Source organism: Peromyscus eremicus, chromosome 11 (assembly GCF_949786415.1).
Source record: "Peromyscus eremicus chromosome 11, PerEre_H2_v1, whole genome shotgun sequence".
Lineage (NCBI taxonomy): Eukaryota > Metazoa > Chordata > Mammalia > Rodentia > Cricetidae > Peromyscus > Peromyscus eremicus.
The window spans coordinates 47,958,718-47,972,825 of NC_081427.1; the positions used below are offsets into that span (position 1 = coordinate 47,958,718).

At 38.8% G+C, this 14,108-nt stretch overlaps 1 protein-coding gene across 1 annotated transcript in view; it reads left to right on the top strand.

Moving 5' to 3' along the window:
• Cwc27 (CWC27 spliceosome associated cyclophilin) overlaps positions 1–14,108 on the top strand; it is a 134,440-nt gene that overhangs the window by 93,614 nt on the left and 26,718 nt on the right. Inside the window, exons 7-8 of the mRNA XM_059276289.1 lie at positions 5,308–5,417; positions 9,408–9,511. Coding sequence (XP_059132272.1) covers positions 5,308–5,417; positions 9,408–9,511 — 214 coding nt within the window. The remainder of the gene's footprint in view (positions 1–5,307; positions 5,418–9,407; positions 9,512–14,108) is intronic.

Sequence of the window (14,108 nt, forward strand, 5' to 3'; positions counted from 1 at the left end):
GGTAAAAGAAGTTATGTAATAAATCTTTACTACCTTTAATTTCTATGAACATAGTCAACCAAATCTTGTCATTATTTCTTGTGGTTGTAAGAGACAGAATTCATTAGTAAACTTATATTTCTAAGAAGAGGCTTATTTACTGTGAAACAGTTGCAAATATTAATTTTGACAGAAAAATTGCTCTTATAAGAATTAAAGATTTTAAATATTACTTTAGGGAGATATGTAGGTAATTTTCAGCTGTAACTGAAATGATTTTTTACAAACTTTAGTTTAGAAAATCTTTTAAATTTTTGGAAGAAAATACCATTTCCATAAGATACATTCTTTCTCTTTTATCCCATCAATGTATCTTAGTAAATAACATTTAATTGTATATTGTATTTTAATTACTTGGAGGTGAATCAAAACAACTAATCCATTTCTGGAGAGATTGTTCAGTGGTTAAGATCACTAGCTGCTCTTCCAAAGGACCTGTGATCAATTTCTAGCACACCCACATGGCTGCTCAAAACTGTCTGTAATTCTAGTTCCAGGGGAATCTGATGCTCTCCATGGGTGTAAGACACACGGTGGTACACAGACATACATGCAGGCAAAATGTTCATACATATAAAAGTAAAAGTAATAATAAACAAAACTTAACCCTACATGCAGGCGTACAAACACAAAGCAGCATCAAGTTCCCTTCATAAGTACTGTGAAACACATCTGCCTTTTTTTTATAGCTGTGTGAGAAAATTATCACAGGTAAGATCAGACTGAGCCACAGTGCAGCACATTTCACTACTAAAATTATCTGTTCTGGAAATAAGCAGATTAGCAAGACCACCCTTAAAACAATCTGCAGGGCCCAGCCGTCTGTCTTGCCCTATCCCCAAATTCATCTGTGTTCTCATTTCTTACTAGTCTACTATAAATAGAAAGCAGTGGGGCACTTTCTTACATCTTTTTTTCTATTAGAAATGATTTATTAGAATCTGTTTTCATTTAATTAAAGATTTCTCTCATAACTAAATAGACATTTCCCCCTTTTTTTATTAAGAAAACAATTTATTCATTTTACATACCAAAGATTCCCCTCTTCCCTCTCCTGACCCTCCAGCCTCCCCCTCCCTACTTACCCCCCATTCCCTCCTACAAGAAGGTAAGGCCATGGGAACATGGGGAGGAACCTTTAGTAGAGGCAGGTCCAAGCCCCTCCCCCTGCCTCAAGGCTGTTCAAGGTATCCCATCATAGAAGTGGGCTGTAAAGAGCCTGCTTATGCACCAAGGATGGATTCTGATCCTACTACCAGGGGCCCCCTTAAGCAGATCATGCTACACAACTGTCTCGATATGCAGAGGGCCTAGTCTAGTCCCATGCAGGCTCTACAGCTGTTGGTCTAAAGTTCATGAGTTCCCACTGGTTTGGTTTGGTTGTCTCTGTAGTTTTCCCCATCATAATCTTGATGCCCTTGCTCATAGAATCCCTCTTCTCTCTCTTTGACTGAATTCCTGGAGCTCGGCCTGGTGTTTGGCTGTGGATCTCTGGCATTTTCTTACCTCTATTGAGTATATTGAGCATATCATTAAAAACACAAATTAAATTGGAGTAAATGACCAATAAACACAATTAAGCACTAAGAACCTCCATAATGCACTCAAGTAATCAAGCCCAAAGGTAGTTACAGCTGAAAAATGTAACTTCTGTGACACCGAAGAATCTGTGGGTCCTTCTAGAACATTCTAAGGGGTGGGGAGTATTTACAGCTATATTAGGTTGCAGTCTGTGATTTACCTATTTAACCGCAAGGTCCCAAGCATTCATATTCTTAGTTTTCATTACAAAATCCAGTCAGTTATATTAAAGTCAAAATGCTTTTACTTGTGACTAGAGAGTTAAAAGTCTCGTTTTTATAGTTTCCCTCTTCGGAAGCCAAAAGCTGTAGTCAAGATAAGATTACAGTCCAGGACTGTGTTGGATGCCAGTTGCTTTAGTGATGGGGGATAGGTGGTAGTCTAGAATTCTGCGCGGTTTCAGTGTGCCTCTTGAGACCTGTTGACCTAGAGCTTTCCTGAGAATGGATGTAGTTACAGGGGGGATAAGTACAAGAAGTACTAAAGACTACACTCAAACCCCCAAAGAGAGAGCGTGGAGATAACCATAGTTGTTGTTTGATCTGGAATAATTTAAGTAATGATGGAAAGTCCCACAGTTTTATCCAACTTTTCCTTAACATTTTTTTTGTTTGTTTGTTTTTTCGAGACAGGGTTTCTCTGTGTAGCTTTGCGCCTCTCCTGGAACTCACTTGGTAGCCCAGGCTGGCCTCGAACTCACAGAGATCCGCCTGGCTCTGCCTCCCGAGTGCTGGGATTAAAGATGTGCGCCACCACCGCCCGGCTTCCTTAACATTTTTTAATGTTACTCACTCACTTTTTAGATGCTTACCATTAATACCATCAGTTACGTTATACAACACTTTGGTGAAAGTAGGTATGAACATACTATTAGGAAGGATGACTGAGTTTTACAATATTCAGATATTATCAGGGCAATGTGTTCAGTTATAGCTGTACTACATGCCTGTATTTTCATTATCATAACTAGGAAATATATAAAGATATAGTTGGATAAATATGGAGGGGATAAAGTGATTTATTAAAGTTACCTTTACTTTTCCCTGTAATTTAAAATGAAAAATGCAGAGAAAGAGTGAAACTGAACTATTTCCATATCTAAAAGCATACCTACTCAGGGATCCTTATCACAGTCAGACTCTGGGTAGCTTTAGACTCTGCTCAAAGTAACATGTGTTTCCCTTGATCAGAATAAATAGTTTTCATAATGACAGGAGTAGAGAGAATGTACAGATTAGCCCCACTCAAGCACGAGTGATAATATACCTTGAATGCTGATCAAAATCATTAACAGAGTAAACTTTTCTTACTTTTAAGTATGAAAGTATGTATACTTTAAAGAAAAAACATCGGGGGAAAGAACTTCTGTGATCTTGGAGTGAGTAAATAATTCATAGATAGCTCACAAAAGGGAGAGAGAGTAGAAAAACACATTACACACAATACCAAAGTGGTTATATTTTATACCCCAAATGAATTTCACTGTATATAAAGTATCCCTCAATATAGCTCCTTTAGAACTGTTGTCATTACTGGCTTCCAAGATGAAGTTAGTACTATTCTATAAATTATTTGAAGGCTTTTATTCTAGCCAGCACAGCTGTAGAATTTTCATACTTTATTATATGCCTAAATTTATCTGTCGCTGGCTTTTAAATTTTGATTTAGAAGGCTTCCTTGTTGCACAGTTTAAAGACTATATTTACTGAAGCTGGGCGCAGTAGCAAGCCTCTGTAATTGCAGCCCTTGGAGAGGCTGAAGCAGGAGGATCTTAACATTTGAGGGCAGCCTGGGCTGCAGGGTAAGACCTTCCTTATTTCAATGTTTTTAAAGTCTACTTTGTAAACACTCCTTAAAAGTGAAATCAAGAGACTAACCCTTACTAACAGAGGTCATTCATAAAGGAATGCATGTTAGAATCATTAAAATAAGCGTGGTTGAATATTAACTTAACTTAGCAGTGGCAATGGTAGCTCAACACATCTATCAATATTCCCTTTTATTTTAAAGTTCTTGCCACAAAAAAAAAAAAAAAAAAAAAAAAAAAAGGCTTTCAGTCTCTTGTACCTGAAGATCTTAGGAGACTTTTCTTTTTAACACTAGCTAGTTCTGAGGATATTTGTTAGCATTAGAATTTTACAAAACAGCAGAATATGAATATAACTGACTCCCTAACATGACAGATCCAGAGCCATGATAGTTATGCTGCAGCCTGGGGATCAGACTGACCCACGGCCTATTCATTTTCCCCCTCTAAGGTTTCATTTTTACTTACTTCGTTAGTTATCAACATGTATCACTTGCCAAGCTCTGCTCTAAGTGATGGGAAAAGATGACTTTCCCTCAAGGATTTTAATGTCCCTTAGTAGGAAAAGAAGAGTAAACAATAAATTACCATAAAGTCTGATAAGTGCTAAGAGTCAGTCTAGAAGCTCAGAGGAACCTCCAGACCAGAATCAACCAGAAGGGTGCCGGGACCAAGTGCCAGCCCGGCTGAGACCTACAGAATGAGCAGGAATTAGGCTGGAAATGTAATTGGGGAATGAAGAGATGGAATGTTCTTAGTATTCCTTAAAGAAAAAAACAACAAAAGGTAGGGAGTCGGAAGTAGGGTGAATTTCAAGAGGAATGGACAGTGAAGGAAAACACTTTGAGGTGGACAGGGCAAAGAAGTGAGAGATGGATCTAGGAAGGAGTGCATCAGGGCCAGGATGTGTGTAGCTCATCGGTAGAGCATGTGCTGAGCAGGTATAAAGCCCCATAGTTGAGCCCCAGCACCATGGGGGGTTGGGGGGATAGCGTGCGTGTGTGTGTGTGTGTGTGTGTGTGTGTGTGTGTGTGTGTGTGTGTGTGTGTATGTGAAAGCCTTGACTGCCTCATATAAGGATCTTAAAGGCATCAAGGTGCTAGATCCCAGGATGGTGCAAGTGCAGCTGTGAGGGGACAATAAGAAGACTGAGCTGAGGGGGTGGGGAAAAAAAAAAAAGAAGACTGAGAATCGAAACTGTAATTCAAGGGGGAAATGTGAAAGTAATCTTTGAAAATCGATTATGAAAATCATTTTATGTATGGCACATCTAGGGATCCTCTCCTCACATGCGATTACTAAGCATGTGTTTTTCTGACACTATTACTATATGGTGTTTGTTTGTTTCATTTGTTCATTGTGGTGCTGGAGTGTGTAGATTGGTTGTCCAAATTCTGACTTAGTAAAACTTATATTTTTTTCTCCTTCTGCTGTCTTGACTTAATTTGCAGGTGTATTTATTTTCTATTTTCCATCAAGCTGAAGCTCGCTTTTGTTATTTTAACTGTGGGAGGAGCAAAGTTGGTGAATAATTGAAACATCAACCAATATTTGGAAATGCATATCATAAGGAAAGAAACAATGTAAAGTAGTACTGTTGAATTTTAGAAAAATCTAAATTATTTTTCAAGTGAGATAAATTATTTTACAGTCAGCCTTAAGTGAGTATATAAAAGAAAAACAAAGTAGTATAGTATAGGAAAAACTGCAAAATCTAGCAAATTTAATGCAGGTCACTTTGTAGCTGAAAAAAATAATGGATTTTGGGGGATCACGTTGGATTGTTGTTTTTTTGTTTTTTTCTTTTTGGTTTTGTTTTAATTAATGAGGAAAAACAAGACCTAATTGAGCCGCACTGAGTATATGCTCCTGTTCTGCAGAGGAAGAGGCTGCCCCAGATGGCGCTGTTGCGGAATATAGGCGAGAAAAGCAAAAGTACGAAGCTCTGAGGAAGCAGCAGCCGAAGAAGGGAACTTCCCGGGAAGATCAGGTAACTTCAGAACCAAAGTCCATGTGTAGTTCAATGCTTATCTTTACTCTCTTCCAGTGATGCTGTAATATGATTATGTGTCCAGGAAAGCACTGAAGGAGAAAATGTACGGGTGGAATGCAATGACCTTGACCACTCATAGGGATCCAAATGTTAAAGTTCTTCTCAGATACTTATGTGAAAAATCCTTGAAACGCTGAAATTTCAACTGGTCTGCTCATGTCAAATACAGGAGCTTCATAAAGCCCCGTGTTTTCAGAAATGCAGTGAGTCTGCCTCATGCAGTCCATGGAGCAGCAATGGCTCCAGACAGCGTGAGGACTTCCTCTAGCCCAGTGTGCCCCGTGCTGGACATGAAATAGCACACTGCCTAAGATTACAGGGTTCGGTCCGTAAATTGATTTCCACTGATTTCCCTATTTGTTGCAAGAAAATTTCCCAATGTTTTTAAAGTAGTAATGTGAAAAAGTTAGGAGCTGAGAAGAGATAGAATAAGCTGGCCACCTGGCCAGGTGGTATGGCACTTGATAAAACAAATCTTCCCATTGCCCTTTACACTGAAAAGGTTTGAGGCTGGAGGTGGAGTTGCCTCAGCGGTTAAGAGCACTTGCTGCTCTTACAGAGGAGCAGGATTTAGTTTCTGGAACCTGCATGATGACTCAGCCATTCGTAACTCCAGTTGTCTGTAACTCCAGTTCCAAGGGATCCAGCGCCCTCTGCTGGCCTCCTTTGGCACTAGGCATGCACATAGTGCACATACATACATGCATGGCAAATACTCATACACATGAAATTTTAAAATCTTAAGTGGGGTATCTAAAATAGGTTTCTAGTGTTACCTTGCATATATGAGCATATACTATTTTAGAGATATAAATAAAACAAGCAAAATAAAAGCATATTAAAATTCAAAACCTATTTAGTTAAGTTAATCTAATCAGAAATTGTGTTATAAATGACATTTAACTACTGGTAATAAAGGATCATGATCCTGATAGTTAACATGGAAATAATCATAGAGAGAGTTCAACAAGAAATCTGGTGTTGGAGATTTTAATTAGAGAGTACTAACATATGCAGTTTTCAAAAGAAATGATACACCGAATGAAATTAAGAAAAAAACGCATTATTAACTTGTTCTCATGGAGTCATAAAGTTTCTGTATAGCCACTACATTTGTCATAGTTCCCCACCCCACCCCAGCCTTAAAGCAAATAATTGTTAAGAACCTAATCTCTACTTTTAGTGTATCTCCACAAGTAGGTAGCTAGCTCTCTGACTTCTCTGAACTATCCAGGAAAAGATTGAGTGAGTAATACCAACAAAAGGCTGTGAGCGTTGTTGCAAGGAACTGTATCAGTAGTGACAGCAGGTTCTGCACGTGACCAGAGAGCTTGGAAGGTCTCTCTGAGAAAAGGATCTTTCCGAGTTTACATCAGCCCGGAGATACCCAGGAGAAGTAGAAGCAGTACGTGGTAAGGCAGAAGGATCAGTGTGTGAGGAGTCTGTATGAAAACTCTTCACCCTCGTTCAAAGAGGAAGGATGCTAAGTATGGCTAACCCAACTAGAAGACAAAACTGAGAGAGGAAAAGTCATCAGGAGTGTTCTCGTTGGAATCCTGTTAAGGATTTAGATTTAGTCTGTGCAGTAAGGAAGCATCGCTAGCAGGAAGTAACATATTGTCTGTACTCTGGGACCATCTATCCCAGTCTCAAAACAGTCAAGAGCAGCCTGGAAGCAGAGCTGTCACCGAGAAGACTTGTTATAGATATTCCTTTAATGAAGGCCAGCATACTGAGTCATTGCCCAGCAAGCCAACCAGAAATGCCTCCATTGTGGGTGCTATCATCACCTACACTGTGCTCCAGAAATGCAGTGTCATATCTTCTGACCTGCATCTGTTACTTTAGGCTGTACCTAGACAAAATCTGATGATCTTAAATGAAGAAGCTCAGAATGAGCAAGGAGATCTTTGTTTGTTTTTAATCGTTTTAAGAAAGTGTCAGTAGCATGATAACTGGCCCTAAAAATGAACCACCTTTCCACTCTAACTCAGGGGGAAAGATCCACATCTAGCATAATTTTACATTTTTGTTCCACCAAGAAATTCTTGTTCCTTGTTTTTATTGTTCTTTATTTCCTCAAAACATATATTTGCAGGCTGGAGAGATGACCCAGCCAGTTAAGAGCAAATACCGCTCTTGCAGAAGGCCTGAGTTCAGAGTCCATGTTGGGTGACTCAGAACTGCCTGTGATGCCAGCTTCGAGGAGACCCAATGCCTCTGGCCTCTATGTGCACCCACACACAGATGACGTACACTGTGTGTGTACACAGATACACACATAATTAAAAAGAAAAATAAGTCTTTGAAATGATTATGTATTTCCTGTTATACAAGAGATCACCTTAAAAATTCATACAGCCTACTTTTACGATTCAGATTAGTTAGATATGGAGATGCATATACAGAGATATTCATGCTTAAAACATAAACAAGCATGTATGCACACAGTCGTGAGTGACATTTACCAAAACTGTTAACACTGGCTATTCTGAGTGATGAAGCAGTAGCTATTTCTGTTTTGTTTCTGTTTTTCAAAAATCTCTGCAGTAATCTTTTTTCTTACTATAAATTAAACACAATAAAAGTTATAGTCAATACAGTGTTTTGTGTTTTTACTGAGTCGAATTTAAATTAAAAACAAGGAATGTTAACATTATTTGAAGATCTTAATTCTAGAATATTTACTCTAAAAGCAGATAAAAATGCCCAAGTCCTAACACAGGCGGCCTTCAGGTTGCCTGGGATGATATTTTGTTGAAATGTACACATTTTACCAATTTCTCTCATCATCGCAACCATGGTAATGTGTATATTTTCCATTCTTGCCCATGTGGGAATTGAGTATTTTATAAAGTAATATACTTTTCGCTACCTTTTTTAGCAATAGCTGCCATGTTTCTTGCAAGTATTTTGATACCTTTATTGAACTAGACTGTAACACCACTTCATTGTTTCTTGAACTATAATCTTAATGATCTCAAGATTGAGTATGGAGCCAAGTGCCTCTCCTGTCTCCGATTCCCGTCACTCATAAGCTGCGCACTAGCTTCACACATCCCTTGAAGAATGAGGAATTTAGAATTGAATTAAAATACCAAACTTGTTATTAGGCCCTTGATTTTTCAGGCAGGTTAGGCTCCATCTCTCGTCCTCATAAAGAAGAACTCTTTAAAACCTAGAGTGGAAAACTTTCATTACTAGCCCATATTTTCTGCTCATATCCTAGAAGACTGTTAACTACAGCCAGGAGATGTGATTAGAAAAGTATAGCCATTTGTTGCTTCTTGTCCACAAAGGCTAAGAGAAAACTAAGAATCTAAAGTTATGTTCTTTTTCTTAAAAAAAAAAAAATGCCTATTGAGAAATACTCTTTCTCTAAATAGCATTCATATTCCGTGTAGATGAATATTACTACACAAGCCATTTTCTGGCACCTGATTATTTTTTTTTTAAGTGTGTTCCCAGGTTGGAGTTGCTGAATTAGAGGGAATGCTCACTTTAGTTTCTAAGACATGTCAAGAGTTTTCTTAAAATGTTATTTCACTTTACCCATAGTCCACCAATTGACGGGTTCATTCATTCTACCTCCCTAGTGTGGATGTTTTCACATCTTATATTTGATTCAGCATATGCTGGTGTCTTGCTCTTCTGTTGGGAAAGCGCTAAAAACTTGTCAATGAGCATGTAGTTTCCAGAGTTAGAATGTCTCCTGTGTGAGTACATTTAAGTCCTGGGATAGAAAAGACTGAAATGTCTCTAAGGGAAGATACCAGTGCAGATCCAAGCAAGACAGTGTTGGGTTACTAAGGCCGCCGCTATAGCCGGAAAGCAGTTTTATACATTTTTTTTAAAAGGCCAACATTTACCTGTGTCTGACATCCCAGTAGGCTATTTTCACCAGCATAGCATCTCTTGTCATTTCAGACCCTGGCACTGCTCAGCCAGTTTAAATCTAAGCTCAGCCAAGCAATTACTGAAACGCCTGAGAACAGTGTTCCGGAAGCAGAGGTGGAAGATGATGAAGGATGGTAAGGACTTGGGTTTCTTTGTATTCACCCTGCACAAGTGGCTCAGAATGAAGACACTGGGACGTTTCAAACTGTACCCTCAGCACTGTAGGCCTCCTCACCCTTTTACTTCCTGTCAGTTGCAAAGTGAAATAGATGAACTCACCAATCATTCACTTAATGTCAGTATTATGTGAGCCAGGAAAAAAGTGTCTAAGAAAGATTTGATGCCCTGAGTCATTTTAAAATTATAAAGAAGATAAGATTTATGTTAGACAGCCAGGAAACAAACTTAAAAGATAGTAAATCAATATATTCTTATACTTTCCCACAAACATTTTAGAATTGTCATCTATTTTAGTACTATACTCCCTCCAACTTCCTGTTCAAGTTAATCTACAGGATCCTAGGAACATGTGCATGATTAATTTTATCTTTAGATACTTTTCAGCTCTTAAAGAAAAGACATGTATATGCTCTGTGCTTAGAACTCGATCTTATTCTGGGGAAGAAGGTATAAGCAAAGACCAAAAGCAGTCAGACCGCATCTTCCCTTATCACACCCCTGTCCTCAAGTTGACTTCACATGCAGTATATTAGACCTCCCCGCACCTAACTGCCTGCACCTCCCACAAGACTCTGGCTCAGGCACATTTGAAACAAGCCAACCAGTATAGTACCCCCCACACGCATGACTCACCCTCTGGAGCCTCTGCACCATCACGTGTGCCATTACCCCAACCTAGAATCATGGCCCCATGTGCCCTGCCAACAGTATCTCCCCTATTTCAAAACTGTTCAACACTCCCATCCTCCAGGAAAGCAGTCAGCAAGATTTGTGGAGCACTCACAAATCTAGTGGGTGGAGGAAAGAGGCTGGACACACGTTTAAAAAGACATAAAAACACTTATTAAGAAAACATTTAAACAAGTAAAACTCTGCAACTGAATGTAACTTTAGCCAATAGGGCTCCATGAGAATGGCTTGGATGGAATGAAGCCTACCTACTCCAGGGCCCTGAAAAATATCTGTACAGTTCTCCATTAATTTATAGTTTCCGTAGGATCTGGGTTATGATGCTAAGCTTTATAAAATCCTTGATCTCTTGTAGCCAGTTTTCAGTACTTATATAGTGTTTATACCCAAATTCAAAGTTGCTTGAAGGCAGAAGCTGGCTACTCCTGTACTTCTGTGCCAAAGGCTCCATGAGTGTTGATGACCCATAGAGACAAGTGCGTAGAAGAACATTCCGTTTTTATGTAACTCCACAGGGTTAGTTTTATTTTGAATTCTTTCTGTGTCTCAAAATATCTTTCAAATATTTATTTGGGGGTCAGCTAACACACACACACACACACACACACACACACACACACACACACACACACACACTTTGCCAAGTCCTCTTCCCCTTATTTTTGAATCTATGCATTTTTTAAGGAAATATGACCCATGTGTTTCTGATTCATTTACACTTAACTCATCAAGATGGACATTTTGGAAGAGCAGCTTGATGCCCATTAAGTTTTTCTAACCTTTGTATAAGCCATCTAAGCACTTTTTATTAAACAGGAAAATCACCATCAAATTCAAACCCCAGAAATTTCATTCAAAACTCATAACCCACAGGATTCAGATTTACCTTCAACTTGGTAAGATCAGTTAGCTTCCTAAGGTTCTTCCTAGGCCTTTGGTTCAGTATTTCCTCGTCCTGAATTCCTCTTTATCTTCAGATACCAATTATGTGTTTCCAAAGGGTCACTCTTATTTTTTAAAGGATTTGACCATATAATCAATGTTCCATCTAATCTCCTCATTAGAAAGTTAAATAAGAAAATTCCCTTAAATGGGGGTGGGGGAGGGGGTCAGCGGTCTGGGATGTTGGCTGGTTCTCCATCTGAAGGAAAAAAGTGTGGTAAAGGAAAGAAGAAAAAATAGTGGTGAAGGAAGGGAGATAAGTTCAAGTGGGCGTCAGCCAGTCTCAGGGATTCATTTTTTCCTTCCAGTGGTTGTCTTCTAAGCAGAAAATCAAATCTGTATGTCATGTACCTCCAGGATATTTTTGGTATTTGCTTAATGTAGCATCTTAACAAGAATATCTCTAGTGATGACAGCACTATGCAGAACCCTCTAGAACACACTATGTCCTTATGTAAGGCCTTTGCATTGCGCTGCAGATCATGGAATTCTGTAGCTTTATAAGAGCTGCATCGCTTCTGTTCACAGAGCGGCCAACTCAGCTTCACTGGGTCTCTGATGATTTAGCTTCTCCCTCATAAACGTGAATTCTACCCGGGAAAGGGGGTCTCGTATTCAAAATGAGTTATAGCAAATGTTAGGAGTGCATGGCATGTGCATGTGTGTTATGCATAAATTACATGGTTCCCAGACTGTTTTGTAGGTCATGGTTGCCGCTTTCTTGAGACGTGAAAGTCAGCCAGTATGCTGTATGGCTCTGTCAGGGTCTGGTATCTGAGGTAAAATGATTGCTTCTAAGACATTTGTGTGTGTCCACATGAGTGGCCACACATTGGGGGATCATTTTCAGTTTCTGTCAAGACAGAAACCATTACCAATTTGTTATGTTTTCTTTTCCTTGGCAAACCATTCTCTGCACATTTTTGGCTGAGCTGCTGTGTTGGCATGGTATACAGCAGGCATTTGGGTACCATTCAGCAGCAGCATTCTATTTTTCATTAAAAAAAAAAAAGCAGGAGGGGGAAAGAAAGAAAAGAAATAGGATTCTATTGTAAACAGTGTGTATGGTGTTTGATAATTATTACCAGATTTCACTGTCTAGCAAGGCACTTAAAATGTGTTATTGGTAGACGAAGCTGAAGTGCGTGATAGAAACTTCTCACTCAAAATTACTACAATTATTCCTTTGGTCAGACAGCCACTGGTTTCGGTGGCAGTGGTGGCACCAGATTCAGGGTTAGCAGGTGGAGTGGTCTCTGTGGCACTGTATTTCTTAGTCCCACACATCAGAGTCATGCTGCTGTAGGACCTGCTTCAAGCATGGATTTCATAAATGATTTAGACACATGGCGGGAGGCATCAGCCAGAGGACTCATATGACCGTGCGGATGAAGTCAATATGCCAGTTTGAGTTTGCTTAGATAAAGCTTGATTAGCTCCAAACAAGGGTAGAGAGAAGCTAGCTGTGGCTAAAAAGGCAGTGCAGAGACATTTGGGTTGTGTTTTTTTGTTTTTTTTTTAAGCCACCTGCTTCTTCCACAAAAATATTAAATCTGTGAGAGCTGACTGAAACCCTGGAGGTATTCACTGTGTACTTTCAGGTTCCCTTGAAAATGTTTTCCCAGGTTGCTAAGATTGTCTTAAAACTGTACATCAAAGACACATGATAAAGTGATAACTAATATGGTGGTCCACTGCCGCCTTCTTTCTCTTCATCTCTTTGCTATAACACGTTCCTCTTTAGTATATACAGCCTTCCATATCATAAGAATTCAAATATCCTAACATTGCATGATTATGTCAAATCAGTACTTTAATGATTATTACAGAAGTAAGAATATTTACTATAGAAAAGTAAGTGATATGCCCTTCAAAGACGTAAATAAAGAGCATCTAAATCTCAAACTCAAAGATAAATACTATATATACTAATTTATATGACAGTCTGTGGAATGTATAAAAATGTATTTACATTGTGTGTGTGTGTGTGTGTGTGTGTGTGTATATATATAAATTTAGCCTCTTCCAGACATACTTGTACACGCATGGTTTTTTGTTTGTTTTGTTTTGTTTTGTGTTTCAAGACAGGGTTTTTCTCTGTAGTTTTGGTGCCTATCCTGGATCTCACTTTGTAGACGAGGTTGGCCTTGAACTCACAGAGATCCGCCTGCCTCTGCCTCCCAAGTGCTGGGATTAAAGGTGAGCACCACTGCTGCCCAGCTGTACATGCCTGTTTTAAACAAAAATGTCTGATTTTCTATCTCATTTTTTCCCTTCAGAAATATATAGGGACTACTTCTGCTTGCATAATTTTTATATAATTTTAATATTTTATCTTGTATGATATTCCATCATGTGGTTAAGAACAGGCTTACTTGACCATGTTACTGTATATTCAGGCTCTTTTCCAGTTTTCAGTTTTTGGTATTATTAACAATACTACAAGAAATTTCCTTTTATCTATTTCATTGCCCATTTTTTCAGTTGCTAAGACTGGAATTGCTTAGTCAGTGAGGGTACATGTTAGGCCTCTGCTAAATATTTTCATTGTGTCCCTCCCCAAATGTCATTCCAATTTATACTCACAAGTAAACATCACTTCAGATTTGCCTTTAGGGTAGTTAACATCTCAAGAATTAATTAAGCTTCTTTGCTGGCCTTGGTGAAAGAGAGTAGCATTTTAAAAGAAATGCTTCACTTTTATAAAAAGGAAAATACTCATATGGTCTGGTTTGCTTCTGTTTTTAATAAAACTGTATAATCTTTAGCATAGCTGCTCTTCTCAGGAGCCTCATCCCTACGTATTCTTAATGTAGACTCTGAAAAACTGTCCTTCTAGAATAGCCCTGCATGTTAGGACTTTAGAGTCTGCATTTCTTTCCTCTCTACTTTATTGCCACACCATGGCTTGCGTTAAAA